Source organism: Suillus fuscotomentosus (genome assembly GCF_016647785.1).
Source record: "Suillus fuscotomentosus strain FC203 chromosome Unknown F5891scaffold_187, whole genome shotgun sequence".
NCBI classification, from domain to species: domain Eukaryota; kingdom Fungi; phylum Basidiomycota; class Agaricomycetes; order Boletales; family Suillaceae; genus Suillus; species Suillus fuscotomentosus.
The window spans coordinates 19,907-44,458 of NW_024539699.1; the positions used below are offsets into that span (position 1 = coordinate 19,907).

At 47.5% G+C, this 24,552-nt stretch overlaps 8 protein-coding genes across 8 annotated transcripts; 5 read left to right on the forward strand and 3 right to left on the reverse strand.

The window, feature by feature from the left end:
- Positions 1–350: 350 nt before the first annotated feature.
- On the reverse strand, positions 351–1,788 carry F5891DRAFT_1218462 (uncharacterized protein; the record flags this gene model as incomplete). Its single annotated transcript, XM_041369365.1, has 3 exons — positions 351–516; positions 550–1,461; positions 1,513–1,788. 3 exons carry the CDS (start codon positions 1,786–1,788, stop codon positions 394–396), a joined length of 1,311 nt encoding a protein of 436 aa, XP_041217052.1. The 3' UTR covers positions 351–393.
- A 1,122-nt stretch (positions 1,789–2,910) lies between these two features.
- Positions 2,911–4,903, reverse strand: F5891DRAFT_987934 (uncharacterized protein; the record flags this gene model as incomplete). The annotated part of the gene is made up of 5 exons (XM_041377965.1): positions 2,911–3,488; positions 3,537–3,877; positions 4,151–4,275; positions 4,327–4,617; positions 4,679–4,903. The coding sequence occupies 5 exons, from the start codon at positions 4,901–4,903 to the stop codon at positions 2,911–2,913; spliced, it is 1,560 nt and encodes a 519-aa protein (XP_041217053.1).
- Positions 4,904–9,849: 4,946 nt separating this feature from the next.
- Positions 9,850–10,381, reverse strand: F5891DRAFT_1199420 (uncharacterized protein; the record flags this gene model as incomplete). Its single annotated transcript, XM_041368756.1, has 2 exons — positions 9,850–10,274; positions 10,324–10,381. 2 exons carry the CDS (start codon positions 10,379–10,381, stop codon positions 9,850–9,852), a joined length of 483 nt encoding a protein of 160 aa, XP_041217054.1.
- A 3,955-nt stretch (positions 10,382–14,336) lies between these two features.
- Positions 14,337–14,945, forward strand: F5891DRAFT_890970 (uncharacterized protein; the record flags this gene model as incomplete). The annotated part of the gene is made up of 1 exon (XM_041373291.1): positions 14,337–14,945. A coding segment is annotated over one exon (609 nt), but the record flags the coding sequence as incomplete, so codon positions are not given.
- Positions 14,946–14,972: 27 nt separating this feature from the next.
- Positions 14,973–15,408, forward strand: F5891DRAFT_909400 (uncharacterized protein; the record flags this gene model as incomplete). Its single annotated transcript, XM_041373597.1, has 2 exons — positions 14,973–15,170; positions 15,223–15,408. Coding segments are annotated over 2 exons (384 nt in total), but the record flags the coding sequence as incomplete, so codon positions are not given.
- Positions 15,409–16,613: 1,205 nt separating this feature from the next.
- F5891DRAFT_1155241 (uncharacterized protein) lies at positions 16,614–17,371 on the forward strand (the record flags this gene model as incomplete). The annotated part of the gene is made up of 3 exons (XM_041365209.1): positions 16,614–16,675; positions 16,723–16,843; positions 16,940–17,371. The coding sequence occupies exons 2-3, from the start codon at positions 16,832–16,834 to the stop codon at positions 17,369–17,371; spliced, it is 444 nt and encodes a 147-aa protein (XP_041217057.1). The 5' UTR covers positions 16,614–16,675; positions 16,723–16,831.
- Positions 17,372–19,602: 2,231 nt separating this feature from the next.
- F5891DRAFT_987938 (uncharacterized protein) lies at positions 19,603–23,240 on the forward strand (the record flags this gene model as incomplete). The annotated part of the gene is made up of 16 exons (XM_041377966.1): positions 19,603–19,800; positions 19,825–19,889; positions 20,122–20,416; positions 20,530–20,584; positions 20,629–20,648; positions 20,702–20,850; positions 20,904–21,007; positions 21,181–21,187; positions 21,245–21,278; positions 21,332–21,850; positions 21,900–22,004; positions 22,055–22,113; positions 22,263–22,349; positions 22,652–22,741; positions 22,815–23,007; positions 23,055–23,240. 16 exons carry the CDS (start codon positions 19,603–19,605, stop codon positions 23,238–23,240), a joined length of 2,166 nt encoding a protein of 721 aa, XP_041217058.1.
- Positions 23,241–23,436: 196 nt separating this feature from the next.
- On the forward strand, positions 23,437–24,463 carry F5891DRAFT_966412 (uncharacterized protein; the record flags this gene model as incomplete). The annotated part of the gene is made up of 2 exons (XM_041376228.1): positions 23,437–23,687; positions 23,743–24,463. 2 exons carry the CDS (start codon positions 23,437–23,439, stop codon positions 24,461–24,463), a joined length of 972 nt encoding a protein of 323 aa, XP_041217059.1.
- Positions 24,464–24,552: the final 89 nt, after the last annotated feature.

The following is a 24,552-nucleotide window of genomic DNA, read 5'->3' on the forward strand; positions in this document are numbered from 1 at the left end:
TGAGCGCTGCTAGGCGTTGGCGCTCCATCGCGAACCCCAGTGGTTGGGGATCCATCAAGGTATATACCCTACCCTCATTATCACTGATCTTGTTGATAAGCTCAAATTCAAGCTCCGAATCGCCTTGGACTTAGGGGGAGCATTGACTTCAGGTTGGGCCATGAGAAGAGTAGTGTACTGTGCACAGATCGCAGTGATCGCGACCGCACCAGCAAAAAGCCTCTTACGCCGCTCTAGGGTTAGATGAGGGTATACATCCATTGATAATATGTACAGTAGGAGAGAAGCAAGGTTCGAGCTCCGACATCTCGGAACGATGCCGGTGAACATTTTCGCAAACATGCCAAAGCAAATATTGAAAAATATCGAAAATATCGAGTTGCCGAACTAGCTCTAAAGTACGTCCCAATATTTCTTGAGTTGAACAACATTCGGGATGCCTTCGACTGCTTTGAGAAGTTGTATCTCGACATCTTTGACATCCTCGTTGACCCAACAATCTTTGAGTGTGTACTCCTGATTAAACTTATCTCAAATGCGATAGCAGACAGTTCCGTGCTTGAAAAGACCGTGGCTCTTCCATAGTATATCCATAATCCAGTATACATTCTCATCATTGTCGTAAACCCAGCCTATTGCCCCAGGAAGCATGGCATCAAAGCCATTCGGTAAATCAGCGTGAGTTGGAATGGTGTTACAAGAGTTGCAGATATGGATTGTTGGATCAAAGCCGAGGGAAGAGCGATTTCCTAAAGTGACGGTATTCAACACATCGACAAAATGTTCAGGGGATGTAACGATCGGGAGTGGTTTTGAGATCACCATGCCGGAGCGATCCATATAATGGGCACAAAGTTTGAACTTGGAGATACTAAAAAGTAGGATGAAATGACGCCATGGTTGCTCCCGCATCATCAGATAGCCCTTGGTAGCAACCCCCAAGAATGAAGGTATTTTGCGATCAACAGAGAGGTCAGATTGGGTAATCTCAACTCCTGTGAGGACATCTTTCCAGGACTTTTGCGAGAAACTGAGCTTTCTGAGCTGGTAATCCAGGAGGACAAGATCAGGCTTCCGTGAATCGGTAGTGTCTGGTATGGAAGTGGTGGTGAACTCTGAAGACCAGTACCGGAGATCTGTTATCTCGGTGAAGGGCAAAATGTGCGAGCGCTGGATTCCCGAGCATTGTGATGACGAGTGCTGTGATCCATCAACATTGCGCTCTTGGACTTGCTCCTTGAGCAGTTCACGCATGTGATAGTATATCGCCCAGAAAAGACACTCCCAATTCTTTTCCTCCATTTGTCCTACAGGCTTAGCTCTTTTCGTTCCAGCCTTGACGAAATCCTGCTGCCCCAAGCTGCCCTCCATCTCTAGCATGGAATCCCCTTCAAGTTCTATGTCTGTATCAGTCTGCGACTCAGTCTGAGCTGCCTGAAACCGGGTATGCCTAACTGCAACCTTGTGTTTACTTCGGAAAGCATTTTTGAGTCACCATTCCTTGTCAAAAACGGGAGCCCCATGTATCTGAGTTTGGCTTCCTGGTACTTGTTTGATGTAAGTGATCCTCTTGATTTCCGATTTGTTGAGATTTGAAAGAGGAATGAGGATTTTAAGGATGGAGGTCTTAGGCTTCAGGTCCTCCTCCCACAGAACCAGGGGATCTTGGTCTTGCAGGCCCAACTCACTCTTCATGAGTATATCCATTTCATCCTTCGTGCAGTGTATGGGATGGATAGTGACGGTGCTGACAGCCGCTAGGAGATAGTTGGCGAAAGATGTTGACATGGGGGGTAATTCGTTGTTCTATTGTCCCTGGCGGTGTAGCACTCCTGTTCTTTCAGTAAGTCGTGCAGAAATCAATCAATTTCATAATATTAAAATCGCAGGTAGTGCATTTACCCGGTTTGTACCGTAGCGTTCATTAGGATGCGACAAAAGAATTTATTTTCAAAGAGTCTTTAACTAAGTGTCCGTTTGAAACAGTACATAGTAATGATATCCAAAGCTAGCTATCTATCGGGGGTAGTAGCATTGTGAAGTGCATAATAAAAGTCCTTATCAAAATACTTGTTCAAAAAAAACTCTTGGAAATAATGTGTAGATGTAGCTGAAGTCAATCGTACATCCGCCACATCCCCCAGATGAGGGATGATACTAATAAATGCACGGAGTTGGCGAAGAGGAATGATACTACAGATAGGGGTACCATCTGCATGCTTTGCACGCTTCAACACATGCATCCCAGTGGCAGGATTGCAGGGGCCAATGTTCAGACGCCGCACGTAACAAAGGTACTGATCTCACCAAGCAATACGAGAACCTTGACGATGAATTGGGCGCATTATGAGGCATAATTCGCAGATAACGTGGCCTTTGGGAAGTGCGTTGATTATATGCATTGACATATGGTGAAAAAGGACTCACCTGATAGACCTGATTTAGGCCATTCATATGCGGTATCAACATTGACGAGGATGGCGCCCCGTCGACCTTTTGGCCACCCAGGGCCAGGAGGAGAGGCATGGATAGTTTGAGCTGGCAACACAATATCGGGATTATGGAAAGATTTGAGCTGGAGGCGAACCATATTCCATAATTGAATGCGGTCAAATGGAAGGATTGGTGGACGATCAATAGATGGTCTCTGTCTTGGACCCCCCACCCCATGAACTATTCCTCTCTCTCACACGTCATGCTGTAAGAAGCTCGAAAGCGCAACATGCAGATCTGGTAAGTTGAAGTCAGTACTGACATCATCAAGTTTGACTCCCAAGCGAGATGGACTGAAGTTGAGGTGGATGGCAGTGTTTTCAGCAATAAATGTTCAATGAGGGATACTGGAATCGCATCTCGCAGTAGCCATTTGCCTGGCTTTGCGGAAATAATTGGTCACAACATGAGTGTGGTTCATGTCCTCGAGCAGTGCTGTTCGCGGATTGTTCGTTTCCTGTTCATCTCCATCGTCCAGGTCGTCCTCTTCAAGAATGTCTTTGGCCCTAAATTGGGATCATGGGATGCGGGATGGTTCTTGAGCAATGTGGCAATTGCGAAATGTCGCAACTTCTCCTCCTGATCAAGATGACGACAGATCTGTGGGTCATAATCATTGTTATTCGTTTGCCGTGCGGGTTCCTTGATTTCGGAAATGTGTGCATGCTCGGTAGCATCTGCAGACCACTGTATGAGGGCGCCGACTTTGTGCGTGCTGGAAGTGATGCTCTGTAGGAGCTCAAGCTTAGGAATATGCCAATTTTCAATAGGTTTCTTTGTGCCCATCCGCGCGCCTAAGGTCAAGATAACGTCTTTGTGTTTGTGAAAGGTCGACAAAGATTGGTTGATACACGCCAAGATATTGTCATCAGGTGCAGGACACTGCGCTAGGTAACGAAGATCCATGAGCACACAGATTGCGATGACAAAATGACGAGGGGCTGCACCGGATATTAGGCCAATGATATAGCACTGAATATCACGATGGCCCCTACCTGTAACTTGTTTCAGTTTAGATATTCCACCAGAAAAGTGGCAATAACCAGTAGTCGGCTGTAATATCGAGAATCGAAAATCTAGTTCCTGAGCTCCAATGACCACGATACACCACTGAAGATCGTGGTCGTAAAATTCTTTGTGCCAATGGTGCAATGATTCTGGCGTCAGAAAAATGGAGGGATCTGCGAGCGGCCAATCCATCCAGAATGGTGCATGGACGCCGTTCAGCCGCGAGTCAGCACAAGCCTCAAAATAAGCCTCCAGGTCATCAGGATTGACCATGATACCAGCGAGCTGTCCAAGAGTGATGGAGCACGTACGAGCAGGGTGCCAGAAATTATCCCCAAACTGCAAATATGAGGCCATGGTGAAAGGAGAGGTCTTTCTGCACACACATGCAAGCATGGCCGCCTCTGGGGTATCAACAATGTATGCTGTGAGAGGGGTAAAGCAATGGTGGACGTTTCCTACCAGATCGGACATCATAATCCCGACTTCTGCAGCTTTCATCAATGGCTTTAGAATGATCGAAAGAGATTCATGGACGAGACGGTCTTCAAGCATGCCCCGCATTCATTGATTGGGATGTAGATAGTTTGGAATTGGAAGGAGAGCTGTGAGCAGGAAAGCCTTAGATGAGAGTTTTGTATGGGTACACATGCAGATATTGGAGAGGCCTAGAAGAAGAGGGTGGGCAACCCTGGCACCAGTCATGGTGGTGATGTTGGTTTTGTCAGACGAAAGAACAGTGCTGAGAACTGTAGCACCTCTGGGAAGTCGTGTCTGCATGATATATGGTGAGATGACGCAAAATTCGGCAGAATTAGTACTTACTTGCATTTCCCAAGCGGAATCTCCTGTTAACCATTCCGAATATACATGCAAAAGCTGCTCTGCTGTTTTGTAAACACGGCGAGGGATGAAATCAAGCTTGTCGTGAAACAATGGATTGCTGAAAAGGCTCTCCAAGCATTCCACGGGGTCCCTCCAAAAGAGTCGGATTGGATACTTGGTAGGATGGATGGAGGAGATAGTCTGGCATTTCCAACTTGGTCCACTAGGGAGCATTTCAGCACGGCTTCGTAGTTCTTTGGTGTTTTTGAATGAAAGATGCAATCTTTGGATCTGAAAACAAGTTGCGGTTGATGTATCAATGCTCCATCCTGAGGGTGCAAAGAATATGCACCATTGAGAGCTTCAAAAATTCATCTATTGCTGCCATGCTGAGGGACGAGTGCAGGAGATAATCAGCAACTTCCCACTCTTCTTTGGATGTGAACGGATAGTAGAGGTTGTCTACCCTGCATTCTGCATATTCATCAGCGTCAAATAAATCCAGGAAGGTCGAGCCGTCTTGGGAGGAACAGGCCCCCACACCATCATACACTTCCTCCAGTGATTCTCCAAACATTCTGAATTCATTGTCGATGTTATCGTGCCAGTGATCCCCATCGTAAACTTCTGGGATGCTGTTGGTATCATCCCCTGCGCGACGCTGGGGAGGAACGACTTCGGTGAACTGCAAAATATCAACAATGTCACACATATGACTATGACACAAGGATCAAGGCTGGCTCAGGTGTCGAGCGACGCTGCTCTCCTTCGTAAATGTTCTCCCGCACTTTGGGCATGTTGGTGCTGACATTGAAGATATTAAAATATTCACATGATCTTTGTTGATCTCCAATATCCACCCACCTGTTATGATGTCTCATACTCGCACTGCAGCCTCTCATCCCCGAGCATTCCACAGTACTACATCCCCTTCTCCAAGTATCAGAGGACATTCACATGAGCCACACAACCAAAGACCTCTTCACACCACGACTCCATCGGTGTTTTATTGGCCTGACTTTGGTGAAGCATTATCAATAAAGGAGGAGAAATTACCTACCGCGCTGCACCTTGTGAGCACCTTACTTGCTTTTACTTGCCAGGACTCACATTATGCAGCAAGATGATTATGCCCAATCAGACGGAGAAATTGAAGGCGATGAACACTCTGATCTTGCGCTTGAGGCTGCCAAAGCTGAATGAAAGGTGTACGAGGCTAGGAAGCACCTGGCCAACTGCCTCCATACAGAGCAGAAGAAAATAAGTATCTCAATGTCCATGACTCAGGGTCACTCAGATGGTACAACAGTGAGTATTTGTCCTCAATTTTGTTATGTATGACTTTTGAATGTATGTCTACAGACAGTCGGCACCTCATCCTCATACTAAACTCACGCATTTTACGGTACTCAAGACAGGGACAGAACATATGTGGAGCTATTATTTTTGACCTTCGCAAAGTACCTATAGCTCTATTTATGATGTAATTACTTTGTTGCCTTGTAGTTATTGTGTCGCTTTGTGGAACCTTGTGGAACCTTGTAAAACCTGTAGTACTGTACCCATGTACCGTCTATGGACTTGTATGGCTTTGTATTGACGTGTTGTTTCTGTCACCAAATTTGTAGTTTGCTGATGCATGCTATGACCACAACAATCAACACATTAGCAATTACACACATGAAACTAGCAAATTACAGTGCATATATACCTGTTTTCATTTCTTTCTGGGGTTCTCATTTTCTTCATTGTCATCTTGTTCATCTTCAGTCAGATTGTCGCCAGTGACAACCTTGATTGTACCAACTAGTGCTGCCATGGTCCAGTTCCAAACCGTGGTTCGAACCTGACCATTGGTCAGGTTCGTCCTTGGTTCGGTCCATGGTCCAGCATTTTGCATGGACCGAACCGGAATGAGGTTCATGGTCTGCTAACTCCTGTGCGGTTCATCTATAGGTTCGGACCTTCCCGAACTGTTCCGAACCCCGAACTGAATCTTCCTTGCAATGCCTTCAAGGCTCAATCACACGCTTATGGTTATTTTGACTTCTCGATCCTCAAGATTCGCCATGGTCACTTTGACCTTTGGCATTCTCAAGACTTTTTTCGACTTATCCTGTCCAGAGGTTCGCATCCCGCACACCCTGCTGTCCGATAACACCTACCTGTTCAATCAAGCTCAAGGTATGACTTTTCCATCAAATCAAGCGCAATAAACTGACTGACATATTATATTTCTTAGGATCCTTCAATGCATACTATGAGTTAGTAGGAGATTGGGTATTCACATATAAAGGGAGCAAGGTGAGTGATATATTTTGACTACCGGTACAATGTCTGAACTGTCCCCATTTCCGCTCCATCCTCCTCTGCCCAGCCACCCACAGACGCCTTCTCTGTGCTACTGCAGACTGGACACAAACAAGTGCCACTTACTGCAGGAGCTCGATGCTCCATTCGCACGTCTAAACCTTCTGCGCACCTTCGCGATTCCGACAACACTTGTTCTTCAACAAGCCGCAAGTGCGCATTATCTAGTGCAACTGAGCAACTAGTTTGGAAGAAGGTTGTGTTACAGCTCTCTGCTCCATTATCTGACAACGACACGGATATTGATACTGACCACGGTGCTGGTCAATCGGATGAGGCCGAGGACGAAGATGTACCAGCACCTGAGGACGAACCTGAGGATAAACTTGAGGATGAACCCGATGATCTTCAAGACACCACCATCCAAGCCGCTTTATCAAAGAGTGAGCGCAGCGCTGATATTCGAACAATCTTCACTTGTGACAACAAACATTGGGTCTGCAAACCTTGCAGGGATGCCGGTGAACTTGAAAGCAAGTACACATTTCGCGGAGGTATCTCTACACTACACACGCACATTTGTCGGTATGTTCACGTCTTCTTTCTCTTGAATGATCACTAATTATATATCTATCAGTAATAAAGGTCATTTTCAACTTTACAATTCACACTGCGAAGCCGCAAACATCACCATGCACCCTCGAGCGGTTCCAACTGGTGAGGTTCAATCCCTGTGAGTTACATTTGCCGTATTGTAGTGTGTTGTACTGATTCATAGATAGTTCAAGGCAATCCACCCTCGATGGCAGCCTTGCCCTGAAAGCACCCATGTTTACCAAGGCAGGCCTTCTGGAGTATATTATGGAGTTGATTGTGACCGAGGACGAGGCATTGCAACTCGTCGACAAACCAGCCTTCTGCAACTTGCTTCGTTATGTCTGCCCCGCCCTTGCTGAAAGTGACATGCCACACTGCACAAAACTTACGGAGACTGTTAAGGCCCGTGCAGTACAGGTGGTCAATGTCATTTGTGAGCGTCTCGCAAAGGTAGACAGCCAAGTCTCGATGACCTTCGATTCATGGACATCAATCATTGGTGACCCTTTCTTCTCCATCACAGGCCACTATATCTGGAGCCCGGATGACAAACCCCAGCAATGGGAGTTATGCCGTGAGCAACTCAGTTTTGCGTACATCCAGGGCAATCATAGTGGTCAGAATATGGCTCGCTTGATTGTTGATACCATTGACAAATATGAACTACGAAATAAGGTAAAGTTTAGTCTACTACTTTGCTGCACTGAATCTAATCAGTGTGTGGTAGGTCGGATGGATGACCTCTGACAATGCCACCAATAATGATACCGCCATGAAAGCAGTTGGACAAGAAATCGATCCTGAGGGTACGTGTTGGGCACCTGATGTGCACTGCATCAGGTGCCAAGAACATATACTTAATCTTGCAGCACGCCACTTTGTTGACGCCGTCGCCCACACACCTCAAGCTGCTCTCATGAAGAAAATTCAACAAGCGCTTGATAATGGCAACGATGCTGACCTCGACACCTTAAATAAACAGCTTTCTTCTATGAACGTCAGTAATGACAACGACAATGACAACAATGACGACAACACCTTATTCAATACCGGCGATTCACTTGGCAAAGCGCTTGCCCTTATTGAGCAGGTATGTGCTATATTTTTAGACTATTCTTTTGCTGATCGAGATCCTCAGATCCGAAAGTCCCCTCAAGCTCGAGCATTTTTCTGCAAGGCTTGCAAAGAGGAAAATGTACCTGAACTCGAGCTCTTGCAATGGATCCGGACTCACTGGGCATCGCTATATAAATGCCTGGACTGCATGTTGATCTTGCGTCAAGTGAGTTTGTTTGTTTCAATGTTTAAAAGTGGCCTAATTTTAATTAAATAGGCCGTAAACTGTTTCACCAACCTTGCCGACGAAAGCCACGAAGTGCCAACTCTTCGCAACAAGACTTATGACAACTTCAAGCTCGATCGAAGCGATTGGAGACACCTCGGGCTTATTCACCAAGTCCTCAAGGAACCAGCCACGGCTCAGCAATCATTCTCGTCAGCAAAATATCTGACCGCATGGAAAACGATACCTACACTAGAGTGCCTCGCTGATCGATGGAGATCCATGGCAGATGACCCGCAATATCCTCTGATCGCTGATGCGATTAAGGCCGGACTCAAGAATGTCGACAAATACTTCAAGAAAACAAGTCAATCAGACGTTTATTTTATTTGTCTTGGTGAGTACTATCAATTTTTAAAACTTGTTCTTATCTAATATAATTTAAGTTCTTGATCCAAACTATAAGCTCGCATACGTTGAAGGCCGGTGGGATTTTGGAGATGTTGCAGATGGCAGAGCTCGTCTGGAGGCTGTGGTGAGTACTCGTCTATGTTGTTTTCCCGCTCTAATCTTATTTTTTTTTGTAGTTCAATGACTATTATACACCGCCGAGTCGAACACCTACTACCAATGAGCAATCCGCTTCACCGACAAGAGCTGCCAGTGTATGCAAGCACTATGGCGACGATTGGATGCACGCGGCTATTAGGATGCGTAAGACATCAGACCACCTGATTCACAATACTCATCAAGAGCTCAACATGTACTTGTCTTCGCCACTAGAGGAGACTGATGACATTGTGGCCTGGTGGGGGGTAATTTTTCTTTTTGACTTGTTTTTTCGCTACTAAATCTACTTAATAGCTTCACTCGCTGCAATACCCTACACTCGCGTGCATCGCGTGAGACTATCTACCCATTCAAGGCAGCTCTGTTCCTTCCGAACAAGCATTCTCAAGCGGAGGAATCACTTCGACTATCCGACGCAATGCACTCGCGACTGACACGTTCACTGCACTACAACTACTGAAGGGAGCATATAGGAATGGGCATCTTTCTGCAGAAGTAGAGGCTGAGGGACATGCGGCTTCATTGGACATGTAACTATGAGTACAAATATCTTGCCTATGTTTTTTTTTCCTCGCTGTAATTTTTTTGTGTTCGGTTCGTGTTCAGACCGAGAAAAAACCGAACCTGACCGCTGCGAACCGTTTGCAAAGGTTTGGTCTAAGGTTCGTTGAAATAACTAGAACCAAACCTTGGTCCAGTTTTGGGTTCTCGTCCAACCACCTCTGAACCAAACAGAACCGGACCGCGGCAGCGCTAGTACCAACTCAATAAGCCAAAAATACAACATGGTGACGAGATATAAGTACCTTCTGTTCAGCTAGCTGGAGTGTAACCTCAGCTTTTCTCGCACTCTGAACCTGAGTACAAAGCTCTAAATAATCATCTTCATTGTCAAGAGAGACATCTTTGTTTTGAGAACGGTACACAGTGTATGGGAAAGTGAGGGAATCGGATCCTTCAAGCCTGGAGCCAGCATAGAGCCAAGATGTTTGAAGCAAGTTACGTTGTTTGATGGTATCAAGGACTTTGATAATCATGTCCTTCATAGTCATGTCTTCATGTACATAAACTATCTTTGTGATTGTTGTTGGCTTCGCATTCCTTCGTCGCTTGGGGTCAAATGGTTGAAGAGGTGTGAAAAGCACAGTAAATTTCATTCCCTTCTCATCATTGTACAGGCTCCGGCCCCCTGTTCTTCATGAGCAGTGTCCCAATGATGGTCCAGATATTGAACATACATCCATTGTTGAGGTCTTCCACATCGGAGCTAAGTTCACGGCCATTGTTGTTTGCCATTATGGAGTAATGAGTCAGATGTGTGTAAATGTGCAAGTATTATTGGTGCAGATGGTGGTCAACACTCCAGCGGTACAAGGTTTTTCTTTTTTTGGATTTGTCATTATTTACAAAAATCGCAATAATTGCATATCCGAGACCATGCGAATCTAGAACAGTATGGGTTGTCACATCAGGTGCTGGTATAGTAGTTAGTCAAGTCAAGTTATCTCTGCCACTCCTTTCCAATCAGATCCAATCCCTCACCCAGCTCAGACATCATGAATCCGAGAATTCATGTTTACCACAAAAGCATGATTCCCTGTACCTATTTGACGGTAACATTGTCCTCACGGCCCCAACTAAGTCTGGCGGAACGACCGTATTTCGGGTCCACCAATCAATGCGGCTGTCCAATCATTCACCCATCTTTGCAAATATGTTGAAAACCCTGTCAGGGATGAAGTACAAATGTACGATGGCATTCGACTAGTGCACCTCACTGACGATGCCGAGGAGATCGAGTCTGTGTTCAAGTTGATGTATATTCAGTCGTAAGCAAGCTTTCTCCAACATAATCAGCTATTGATTTGTGCCGCCTTTCTAACTTAGTCCTCCGGTACTATCTCAACGCCTAAGTATTCCAAGCATAATGCTCGCTGCTTTCTATCATCTATCTCGTCTCTCCATTGGCCGCCCGCTCCATGTCCCAAAAGATTCGCTGCGACAACACACCGCCGACTGGAACCTTCTCACAGCAGCCGACTTGATCTGCCTGATTATGGGAAAGGAAGGTCTGTCGATGGTTGCCGCTTCAATGTTAATACCGGATTGTTGCGGTGATAAAACTGTGAAGACCCATTGGATGGAAGAAGACTGTAGGGGATGCAGAAGGTCAATGGTGGAGCAAATTCATTGGGAGTGTAAGCGCACGTCGGACGTTCTCTCGACTCTTCGTCAGTACTTGACGATAGAGTCACTGTTGTCACCAATGTGTAAAACATGTTCTCGTATCATCAAGACCCAGCTGAGGAGGGTGTGACACACGGGGCCAGGTGAAATTGACGTGCCTGTGACGCGGCACTGTAACAAATTCCTATGTACAGATCATGTTTACACAACTTCATATCGCATTCCAAACACTTTAAATCATCATTAATGATCAACATATGAGTGTCTGCCTGTGTACAGGCTCTATAGTGCTGTATTCACCTCTCACCAAATTTACAGTGCTTGTCCTCTGCGTTCATACTACTAGTATGCATCTTGCGCATCAGTCCTATATTGCTGCATTAGTGCATCAGTAAACCGGTGAGTTCTTGCTGGGGATTATGCTGATTATGGTGCTTTTACATAGTCATACTGTAGCGTTTCGACCTTAGGTTCGTGGGAATATATGCACTGCATTACATAACGGGTTTGTGACATGTTCGTCGACCTTTGCGATGTGCGACGAACCTAATTTAGGTTCATCCGAGGCTCCAAAGTTATGCATCAAGGACCTCCGAGTCGCAAGTTCAGCCATCAATGTCCTCGCTTAGTACTCTAGAAGTTGCACTTCTGTGAGTTGTCAATGCTTGCCATCAATGTCCTCGCTTAGTGCTCTGGGAGTTGCACTTCTGTTGTGACTTCAGATCTGCCTAGGCCGCTTTGAATAATATAAACATTACTGCCAGGTATGTTTCCTGCAATTTGGTTTTTCACTGTTACTCATCATGTTTCCTCATAGTGATCTAGTTCTCAGATTTCCGCCTGTCTTGCAGGATCACCATCACCTGTTGACACCACCCCCTTACTTCGCATCTTTCATCCCTCTTCCCGATCTCTCAATATCAGCCCTCGTCAACTTCACAGTACTTCCTGGTTTCAATCCGACACTTGCGGGAGTTGATGTCCATCAGTTTTTTTTGTCAATTGAATGCACCACTCGTGATGTTGCTAGCGACTTCCTTGAGCGCTCCATCCCACCACTTGCCCTGTCATCTCGACTCTTGGACGAGTTCAACCAGGCTTTGCTTGACGGAGCAAAGTCTGTTTGTGACCCTCATTTTTCAGGCAATTTGCCGTGCTGGGTACTTACCTATTGGCACAACTTAGGCCATGCTGTTGCCTCCAAGGAAAAATGGTCGATGGTGTGTCATTGGTTGGCACAGCGTGGCCTTGATAGTGGGGACGAAGAACTTTCGCTTGCTGTCAATGAGACATCCTGTGCTTTGCAGACTCTGGGTTGGAATATGGACCTGCGGCATTTCTTCAAACATCAGATCTTGCCGACTTTCTTGCCTTGACGCCAATGAAGGGTCACTTTGTTGATGCCATGGTCAATGGGATTTCCCACCAAATTCAGCTTGATTCGCAGCTCCGCAAATCAACTGTTGTTGAGGAGCTGACATTCGCTTCAACCCTGCGCTATGACTCGAAGCGGTGGTCTCAGTACATGTTTGACAGGGGCTTCACAAGGCTACGTCAACTTGGTGACTCGTTAAGCAATGGAGAGCTTGAATACATTATATTTCCCATTAATATCAATGGTGCACACTGGACAGTCTTTTTGGTGGATACGAAGGCGGGAGAGATATGCTATGGTGATTCTTTGGACTGGCCATGGCCAAAAACAGATGTTGATCGCATTCAGCAATGGCTACGTGAGCATGGCTTTAGAACTTTTTCGAAAGGCGCGATACTTTCCCATGGTCGCCAACAGGATGCATACTCCTGTGCAATCGCCATGATTAACACCATACGCCACAAACTCTATGGTACTCCTCTATTCACAAATGAGAAAAGAGACCTGCTTCGCATTCAGGAGCTTATCTTCCTGCTCCGTGCTCACTTTTCTGAAGACGAATCAAAAGCTGCTTCAGATTATTCTCCATCATCACCTACTTCATCTCTCGCATCATTTCAATCTCGCTCACCATCACCTACTTCATCTCTCATATCATTTCGGTCTCGCTCACCATCCGCAGCACCTGTTGTGCCTCCAGTGCAATCCCCAATTGGTGCGGATATCCCGCAACCCCAGGTCATGACATCACATCCAAAAATTACACTCAACTATCGCATTTCGTCGTCAGAGCCCAAAACAGGGCTCCTCAAGCACTTCAAAATTGTTTCACGTGAGGATTATCTTGCAGATATCCATCAGCGTGACCTTGTGTGTCAAGACAAACAGCATGACAACAATTTCTCGGCAGCACTCAACGAAGCTGAGCGGAAACACGAGAAAAGGCTCTATGACAGAGACCGCCAGCGTGCACATCATGCTCGTACAAAAGAGGTACGTCTGATGCTAATGTCGCTGATAAAATATGGATGTTGACCATGCTGGCAGTTAAAGCAGTCAGCAAAGCCTGTTGACAATGCTACTGATACATCATTGCTCCAACCGAGTCAGTCTCTTGCAGAGCTCACACGACCCCATTGTTCTATCAAAGAGGACCTTCGAACAAAGAAGCCATCAAACAGTGGTCGGAAACGAGTGCATGATCCTGTTGATGCCCAACGTGTTAACTGGCAGAGCCCCATCTTTTGGCCAACAATTCTCAGAGCAGCGAGTCTCAGTGCTGGCCCGTCAATGTCTCCCCATGCCATTTGTTATCATGCGTGACAACTTGATCCACGCTGTCAAGCTCTTACACCCCAAGTACTTGGTCGTTGGATTGACCGCGATGGGTCACATCCTAGGTGGAAAGACACTGTCATAGAATGTGCGAAGCGGGGCAATCTAGCATCAAGTACCATCACACGAACGAATATCCTCACACCCTATCCCAATGTCATCAAGAAAATTGTGCACCAAATACAAACTCTTCGTCAGGTTGGTGTCGCACTCAGCACTGCTCGTTGTCGGGGTATCATTGTTGGTATTCTCCATCACGAGTTGCCTAACATTTTCTCGACGGCAGCAAAAGATGGCTCCATGTTCAAATGCTCTGACTCATGGGTAAAGGCATTCCTGTACAATCACCTGCAGTATACCATCCGCCAAGGAACACGCGCAGCACAAAAGTTACCCCCAAATGTTGACGATGTCTGCCGACAGCAGTTTCTTCGACTCTCTCTGACAATCTGTGACGATGTCATCCCATATCCGGAGTTTCTGGTCAATATTGACCAGACTAATGTCATTTACCAGCCCGCAAAGGGCTGTACATATGAGCGCATTGGCTCAAAACAGGTGGCTATAGTTGGCCAGGAGGAAAAACGTGCTTTCACGCTCCTTGTTGGGATATCTGCAGCTGGCGATCTCCTCCCATTTAATATCGTTCATGACGGAAAATCGAAATGTTCGCTACCATCCCCCAATGTGCCATGTTACAACGAAGCACTCGAGTTAAAATTTCAGTTCGTGTTCTCAAACACGGACACATACTGGGCCACCTTTGAGACCATGTGTACATATGTCACTGGGATTCTCGTACCATTCTGGATCGAGAAGAAACAGCAGCGAGGGGTTCCACTCAATCAGCCATGCATTCTTCAGCTCGATTGTTGGTCAGTTCATCGCTCTGTTGCATTCCGAACGTGGCTCGATGTCAACTATGAATGGATCCGTTACCGGTTTGTCCCTGCAGGCACAACTGGTGTTGCACAGCCTTGCGATGTTGGCATCCAACGCCCCCTTAAGCTTGCTATCAAAGAATTACAACATGAAGACATTGTCGCGGAAACCTTGACTCAACTGACGGCTGGTAGGACTGCTGATGAAATTCGACTTGATGTCACAAAAGGAACACTCCATGATCGGTCCGTGCGCTGGGTTGTCGAGGCATACAAGCTCATCAACAAGCCTGACATTGTGCAAAAAGTATGTTCTATTCTCGCTGATCAATATTATCAAGTGCTGATGTGGAGGGCAGGCTTTCTCGCTCTGCAAGGCTGGTACTACTCCATTCAACCTCTCTTTTGAGAGCCTTGCAAGTGTTGAAGCACGCCGTGTGCTTCGTGACCTGCCCCAAACATATCCAGAGATGTGGCAGAGTATTCAGCCTCACCAAAAACAAGCTGATGATGGTGCAGAAGGTGATGCTGACACCAATTTGGATGAAGACCATGTTGCCGATGTTGATGAACAGCCTGGTGACGAGGCCCCGTTGTCGCTCCTGCTAGAGTTCATTGCATCAGGCAAGGATCGTGTACCTGACGGGTACATCACTGATGCAAATGGTTCGCTTCGCATTGATACAGCTGCTGACATGTTCGAAGAAGTTGTTGTCGCTGGAGAACCTGAGGTCTTTGGGAGAGGAAAGCGGAGGCGTCTTGCTAACAAGCAATACAATGCATATGAGCAGCATTAGTATAGGTTATAGGTCATATTTTCTACAAAAATTGCATACAAACATAATGTCACAAACTTAGGTTTGTCCACCCATTTTTTGTGTGACTGTCACAAAAAATAGGTTCAGTTCGTCAGGCTAGTGACGTTGTGACGAACCTAAGGTCGAAACGCTACAGTATATTGCTTTATATCACTTTATATTCCAATGTGACGAAAACCTTTCCTATATATTACGATATATAACGATATATGACGATATCTTCTTCTCACAGGTTCTCTGATGCGCCTACCTCTAATTCGTTCATCTATGTTGGTTTTCAGATGCAGTGTCAAATGTTGTCTCACTGCATCAAGCTTCGACCTCACCCTGCCAAGTTTGATCCACTCTCTATACCCTGCACCAACACGTCGAGCCCCAACCATGGCATGTCAGAAGCCTCGTTTAGGCTGCGTCAAGCAATACTCACACCACAACAAGTTCTCCCCCAAATATCTTCGCAGTCTCTGTACTAATATCAACATCCACACTCTATGCCGCGTCAAGGCCTACTACAGTGCCGCGTCAACCATAGCACATACCGCGTCAGTTGCCGCGTCAAACCTCCTCCATGCCGCATCAGTGCCGCGTCACAGGCGCGTCACGCCGCGTCAAACCTTGTCACTGCCGCGTCAAACCTCGTCACTGCCGTGTCACCCGCGCGTCACGCCGCGTCACTGCCGCGTCAAACCTCATTCATGCCGCGTCACGAGTAGCACATGCCGCGTCAGACCTCACCACCTCCACATGCCGTGTCAAACCTCACCACCTCAACTGTCACACTGTCCGTATAACTTAGGTATATTTACTTTACATCTGTCATAATAATTGATATTCTAACAGTGTTCCCTTTCGTCCTGACAGAATTAGACGTCGTACACTGTAATTGTCCAGAGGCAGTAATAAATTTATTTTACTAAGCATTCTTTCGTTGTCTCCTCTGGGCTCGAGAAACAACCCTTATTATCGCGCTTTTGTGAATCGTATCATGGCCTTTGTGAGTTCTTTAAAATACGGAGTAAACTTGTTATAACCATCTTTTAGCAATTAATCAAACATATATTCAACTTTTTCTATCCCAACGAGACCGAGAATCAAAATGATCCAGATCGGCCGGGTCCGCTGCTGAGTTTTGGGGACCTCATACCCTGCTATGACCGTTCAGGTGCGTCATCCGCCTGGTGCTTCCGGTCAAGTCGAAAAATGGCTTGGTGGCATGCCTTTGGTGCATGCTTTCACTCTCGTGGTTGCTCATCGAAAGGCCAGTGATTTTGAAAAACGCATCGAAGCTCGAAACGAAGAATGGAACGATAGCATGCTGTTGAAGATGGCTTGGGCTGATCACATGATAAGCTATCCTACCAATAGCTTCGTGGCTGATGTCGACCTCGAGTGTCTGACCGCACTAGAAGCAAGGATGTTCGAGGATTCCGAAGAAGCAGGACCTGCAGGCAACCAGCAGTGGGGTTTGGATGCTGGCCAACATCATAGGCGATGGAATGTGTATCTCGGAATTCCTGATGAATGGGTTTCTGCAAGAGATTATAGCGAGAGTGAACTTGAAGTGAGGAAGACATTACCTGCTCCGTTCGATAGATATCTAACTTATGTGATTGACAGCGCGGCCCCTTATTCAGTGATAACTCTGATGCTACATCTTTGGAGTCTGCAGACGAGCTATCCGAAGCTGTAGTTCCTTCTCTGCCGGCCGTAGAATGTCCGCCCGTTAAACGTCGATGTGCTCCACAGGCTCGAAGGGTCCAGAGAGGGAGGAAAAGAAAATAGTCATTGGCTTATGTACACCTAGTTGTACATGGCTCTGAGGCAACTAAAATAACAAAAGAATGGTCGTGAACTCATCCAACTTGACCTGGAAATTGAATGTAGAATATAGGAATGGCGCGTCAGTGGCCGCGTCAAGGATCGTTAGTGCCGCGTCAAGTGCCGCGTCACATGCGCGTCACGGCCGCGTCACGACCGCGGCAGGCGCGGCAGGACCGCATCAAAATAGCCACTCCCCGACAAACGCTATGGGCTATGTTGCCCCTTCTGTTTCAGTTGGAAGTTTGACTCGACACTTTTTTCGATAGGATACAACTCTAGTGTTAAGGATGTACATATGTTAACTGCAATCTCTTCACAGGATCAATGAGCCTCCGAGAAAAAGCGTCATGGCACTGATAACGAGTCACCTCTCCCCTGAAAAATGGGGACATCAGAAAATGACACTAGAGGTGAACAACAGATTTACCTAGGAGCATGAACTGCGACAACACTACTACCCAAACACTTGGAACAGCTTTGCACAAGTCATCAGACAACATCCATGCGGAAAGAAGACTGACTTGTTCATTCCGCGCTTTGTGAATATCATGGATGATGTGGCTGTCGAAAATCTGTGCTCATAATAAAGCTTCTTGAAGGAATGGGCGTACGTCAAGAGCGGTGACAAGGGGAGGGAGAAGTTGAAGAATTTCAAGGGAGTCTAAGCGAGGACAGTGTCGACTGAACAAGTCTAGAGCGGGGCGCAACGAGTTCGGTGCTGTTTCATCGGTGGGGCGGAGGTAGAGCTTGAGAAGAGTGTGACTTATTTTGAATTATACATCCGCCTGCAGTACCTATGACAGCGTCACCGAGGGATCGGGATCGAGAATATAGCAGAGAATAGACATACTCTTCGGCCTAACTTGTAAACATGGAGCTAAAGAGCATGGTCATGCCTTACCACACGGCCCGACAACACAGCTCGCGCTTGGTAAAGATCTGCAGGGTATAAGCTCAATATTCATGGGAGTATCAGTCTGGAACTGGCTCTTCAACAGTAAACCATGCAAGCGATCGATGAAACGAAGGGGCTTCGAGTGAACGTCCGACCCATTGACTAACGGAAATTTGGTGAGAACCGGCAAAAATCACGATTAACCTTTGTCTCCTCGTTTGCGAGCACTCAGCGTCATGTTCAGATAGATATCTGCCAGCCGATCATGGAATACGGGACTCTCTCCGCCTTTCTCATCGATTAGATACTCGATATAACAAGTAGACATGGTGGGGTCAATCTTCTCGAGGTAATCTGTTACTTGAGTTCGAGGGAGTTTAATGTCGTCAGATGTAGATATCTTGGGTGAGACAAACGATCGTCAGCAAGGAACTAGACAAATTATACACACAAGTGTCACCTCGAAAGCCGTATCACAGTCGTTTCCAAGATCCAGCGGGAAGACTCAAATACTCGGCGTCGACGTACTTGGGACCAAGTTTTGGCAGGTAAGGCAGGTAGGATATGACAGATCGAGCATTTTCTCTCATGTCCGCTTCCTTCTCGTTCGACCCTGGGCAAGGTCATTGGTTTGCAGGCGTGATCAAGTAAAAGACATCAATGCTCACTGATTATGAGCCTTAGCATGCATCTGCTTTCCATTGTAGAGATGTATCAGCTCTGCGAATGTCTGAGACAACTGGTAAATGCTACGTTTGAGTTGTGTACAGTTTGACGCACCTCTCGTGCCCGAAGCTCCTCTGATACCTCACTCCAATTGGCCAATTGACAAAGTGCACCGAGGAGGGCCGGTTGAGTCGCAAGATACTAAGACTTGACGAGCGCTGTGTCCACAATCTGTGCAAACCGCACAAGCCGCTCCGGAGTCGACAGAGGCAAAGGGATGTTTGGCAATGCAAACAATTATTCGGTCGAAGTCTCGGAGAGGAGAAGCCACTAGCGAGACTGAGCAGGTGCAATGTGTACTGCCGCGAGTCACCGCCTGCGAATTTGGGATGATGATAGGTAAGATATCACCATAGAGCGTCCACTGACCAGCTGAAGTCATCTAGAAAGTTTATTGACGTGACAAATCAACGAAGACAAGATGCCTGACTGACCTTTTTGTTTCATGGCTCGGCGTGCGTACGTGCCATTCGCAAAATATGCCCACTCGCCCACGATGCCCTGACTCCCCAGGCGGGCGCGGTGCAAATTTGAACACGTTTGCGTTGCTGCAGCGGGTCTGCCGCACGCTCCGTACCATTACCGGTGACAACGCGGCTGCTAGTACTGCTGGGCTTGCCAGGTCGAGGTCGGCCTCTCTTTGGCAAGCCGTCCGAGGTCAGGACGCCCGGAGTAAGGTTTGACACGCAATTTCGCGAAAGCAACAAGCAAGAGTCGATGCAGAAGATTTCGAGAAACTCAAGCAGGAGAGAATGATTCTCGTTGTGTACGTGTGTTTATCTTATCTCCTAGCGCGCACATGCTCGCCTTCAACCAATTGTCAAGTTGCCTAGAAACGCCATAGCTATCTTAAATGACCTGGTAAGACTAATCCCCGCATTCCTGACTTACTGTTTTCTTCATCTTTCTACAGCAACACCCAACGAGTATATCCGCGGCGCCACCCTACGTTTCCTTCTAGAAGATATCTAAAGGTGCTGAACTCCCTGCTGCGGCAGCTGTCTTGAGCACCGTCGCTCATCCGTTCGCAAGAACGCCGTATTCGCCGTGTACATTATCTACCACGAATACGAATACCTCATCCCAGATGCTCCTGAGCTTATGCAAACTTTCATCGCTGCAGAGTCTGACGCGACGTGCAAGCGTAACGCATTCGTGTTTCTCGCTCGCTCTGCGATACCGAAGGCTGTCGAGTGGGTGTACGATCAGCTGACAAGTCCGATAGACGAGCTCTTGCATATGAGCATCATAGAAGTTACCAGGCTGTATTGTAAGAATGATACGACCCATCGAGTGAGCCCTCTTCACTTTGAGTCATCTTGCTTCTCCTCCCTTTTGTCGTCTTGCAGTCGTGATACATCAGATGCGCGTTTGAGTTGTTGAACTCATCGTCGCACGCATCAAAGCATGACGCTGCTACCACACTCACCGCACTCACGCAGAACCCGGCTGCTGTGAAAGGTACGTTCACGATAAGGTCGCGTGCACATGTTTGCTCATCTTAGTCCTCAATAGCCGCATCGTGGTTGGTCTCGCAGTCCTCCACGTTGCTGTGGTCCAGGACTGATTTTGGGATAGGCCCTGGAGTCCAGGCAACTTCTCATCCAGTCGATCCACGTATTAGCGGTTAAGTTTTCTGAGGTGGCTGCAAGCGTCGTCCATGCACTCATGGAATTCCTCGGGGACTCGAACAACCCCTCTGCGCTGGACAACTCTCCCTTTGTCTGGTTTATTTTTTCCCTCCTGATTTCCGCATCTTATTTGACTAACATATGCACAGCGAAGTGGTCGAGAAGTTACCGCATCTCCGGCAAAGCTTCTCCAGTGCAAAATTTATTTTCTCTCTCTCTCCAATTAACGCTCCCTCTACGCTGAAGAATACACGTGCGCATAGACATCTGTGATAGGGAGAGTCCTAGAGCACGGTTGAATGTGGACGCGGCTTTTCGAACAGCGCCGCTCATTTTCATTGCAGTTTCGAGGAGTAGTCGATCGGTTAGCTTGGTATCCGCTTCCTTGCACTATCTTATATGTGCGGTCTGCATCCTCCCTCGCAGATATCAGGTATTTGGCATCATCTGTGTTCGCGTCCAACTAACATCCCGAATCGGATGTGTGCAGCATGGAAGTTCATTTCCGCGAGATTATAGACCTCGTATGTACCTTCACTCATCTAATCGAACTGAGCTAATCTATTCGGACCCCCAGCCTGGAGCCGACACACACAGTGCCGTCCCTAACTCCTCGCTCATTGTCGCATGCACAGCGACCAAATTCAATACCTCTCGGCACACCCTTAACTCACGACCGGTTTCGTACACCGAGGTCCAGACGGTTCTCCAGGGGCGTGGAATCGACCTCACGCACAAGTGTCTCATTATCCTGCAGGGTGAAGTCAAGTCTATCGCGCAGATGAAGCCTGAAGGCACTTCTGAGCACCACGACGGACTACTCGAGTGCCTAGAGGATATCATCGGTACTGCTGTGCTCAAAGCACCGATGTCTGCTTTTGTCGAAGTGGTTCGGCTGGGAGAGAAGAGAGCCGAGAATGCAGCCAGGTCGAGGATCATCGAGGAGGATAAGGAGAAGGCGAAGTTGGATGCAGAGAGCAAGGAGGTGCTGGCATGGCTGGAGCTTGAGAACGAGCATGTGAGGGCTCTCAGCCGGCTGTGGAAGTATTATCTGTGGGGGGTTTTGGAGAATGACGAGCAATTTGCAGCGCAGGTTGTGAGTGCTTGATTTTTCCTGTTGTTTGTGGTGTTGATATGATATGTAGGGCAGAAACATGTGGAGAAGGAGCTTGAAGACGAGAGGGAGGATGATATCACGCATGTGTGAACTGCTCGAGAAGCACTACAAGGAGTGCGAGACGACTTACGAGGTATGCGCATGCGTTTCTGTTTCCTGTTCCGCACTGATGTAACCTTCCAGGATGTGAAAGCAGCAGCTGAGGAAGTAGCGAAGGATAATGCGGCGCGCGAAAACCATCCGTGAGTCTTTAGGGACGCCGGATGCATGCAAGCGCGAAGGCGACAAAGCTGAAAAGCTGAAGAAGGCGTTGGCAGACGTGAGTTTTCTCATCCATTTCTGCTGCTGTGCCTGCTTTTTAAGCCGATAACACAATCCAGGATACCGATAGCAAGATCAAGACGAAGAAGCACGAAATTGCGAAGCACGAGATGAACTTGGAGAAGGAAGAGAAGGTGTTCGAAGGGATGCTTGAAGGGTACGTCCATGCCAATCCCACTACGATTCATACTACTCTTATCATTGACTAATAGACAAAACGCAAGTCTTCTCCGCACATATTGAAGCGAAGCAGAAAGAACTACAGCCGTGGACTGCCAAGATCAATGTCAAGCAGACCGCGATTGACGTAGCAAGCTCTGAACAGGATGTGCTTGCGAAAATCTGACTCAGTGAGCAGAATTTCGGCCCTTCTAACCAGGCGTTCCTGTTTCGGGGTTAGACTTGGGTGGGACACCCCTCTGTATCTCACCCCGTCTGCGCTTCCATGTCGTTTCTTAGAGACCGTGGTCCAAGGACCGTGCTAGTCGTCACCAGCATCCTTCAGACGTATCCCCTTGTGAACTTCCACAGTCCCCAGGGATCTCAAAAGTAGCTCTATTCTTACTATTAGTAACGTCCCTACTAACAGGCGCTACTAGTTCTTCCGACCCCATGCGTTCAGCCATCGCACCCCGGAGGGGTTGCTCTCTGCAATCTCGTCCCTTGGATGGGCAGGTGTCTCCCCGAATGCTCCAGGCATCGGGGGATATGCGCCATCAGCACGTCGCTGTACGAGCGCGCGAGCTTTCCGGCGGAGGTCGCAGGAGACCCAACACGAGGTGGCAAGTCTCCCGGGGCAGAGGCTAACGATGAAAGTGCAGACTCACTATTAGTTCTAAGAGGGGTCGCCTCTTTCCTCTAGGTATCGTTGCTTCGCCCGGTAATAGTCTGGCGTCCACGCGTAGGACGCAACGGGTACCGAGGGATGCGAGAGATGGTGGTGGTCTTCAAGGTGGTAGTCTTTGAAGGCATGTCGAATGTTGTTGGTTGCCTAGATTGGGAACGACTGGTGGATCGGACCGGAGTTCTTGGTCTAGGGCAAGAATAGATAGGTAGATGGTATAGAGTTAAGCTTTTTGAAGGTCAAAAAAGATGTGACAAATGCGAGAAGCTACTGCTTTCGGATGCGGCACAGGAGTGAATTCAGAGTCTCAGACGCTTGAATAGTCACAAGCGACGATCACGTGACTCCTCACAGAGATTTTATTTTTTGAACGTGTTTTAAATTTAACCCACCCGATCGCATGGCACAAAGACACGCCTCCTTGTACTTCTTTGATGGCAACATCGCGCTTATGGCCCCAAATAATTTCGGCGAAAAAACTGTCTTCCGAGTCCATCAATCAATCCTATCACATTATTCCAGCGTCTTTGCGGACATGTTGACGATGCCGCCTGTTCGGGAAGCCGAGACATATGATGACGTTCCACTAGTATACTTGCCCGACAACGCTGAGGAGATTGAATCCTTATTGAAAACTATATACCTTCCGCGGTGAGAGTATACCTCTCTGCTGCGCGTTCATTGCTCATCAGGCTTTTCCCGCTAGGTCCCCCCCGTTATACCCACGCCTGACCCGATGCGCACCTCGCATAATTTACCACCTCTTGAATCTCTCTAACAAATATGAGATGAACGAGCTTCGCCATGACGTTGTTCTACAGTTGGAAGCAGATTGGCCAACCTCGCTAGCTCGGTGGGATCAACTAGAAGGTGAAATCGCTGGATTAGCCGACCCCGACGGTGATTCTATGCGCTATTTGTTCCCCGAGGATCCACTTCCAGATCCCGCCTCCGCTATTCAATTGGCATCCGAATGTCGGGTTCCCACAATATTGCCTGCCGCCTTCTATCATCTTTCGCGGCTCTCCATTCGTTGCCAGCCTGATAACCCCTCTAGATGCAAGCCATGGCGCCGCACCGCGGATTGGGGTCTCCTCACAGCGGGAGATCTCCGGCGCCTCCTTCTAGGCAGAGAGGGTCTTCTGCAAGTCGCTGATTCCATGCTCGCGACCGGTGCTAGTGATGTTGACAGTCAGATACATTGGGTGGTGGATAGATGTAGGGGATCCGAACGAATGGAAGTTATGGATAAAATACGCGAAGAATGCCAGAGTGCTCCAGATATCCTCGCGACTCTTCGCGGGCGTACTACAACAGAAGACCTCCTAACTTGTCAGATTTGTCGCCGCAGGATCAGAGACAGGCTAAAACAAGTTCGCCATGCAATATGGACCAAGTTACCCAAATTGTTTCAACTGGAGGATTGATTAAACTTCCGGTCGCACATGGAGACTATTACTGGGAAGAAACCATTTTGGATCGACATTTTGGTGATGTTTACAACAGTGTATGCGGA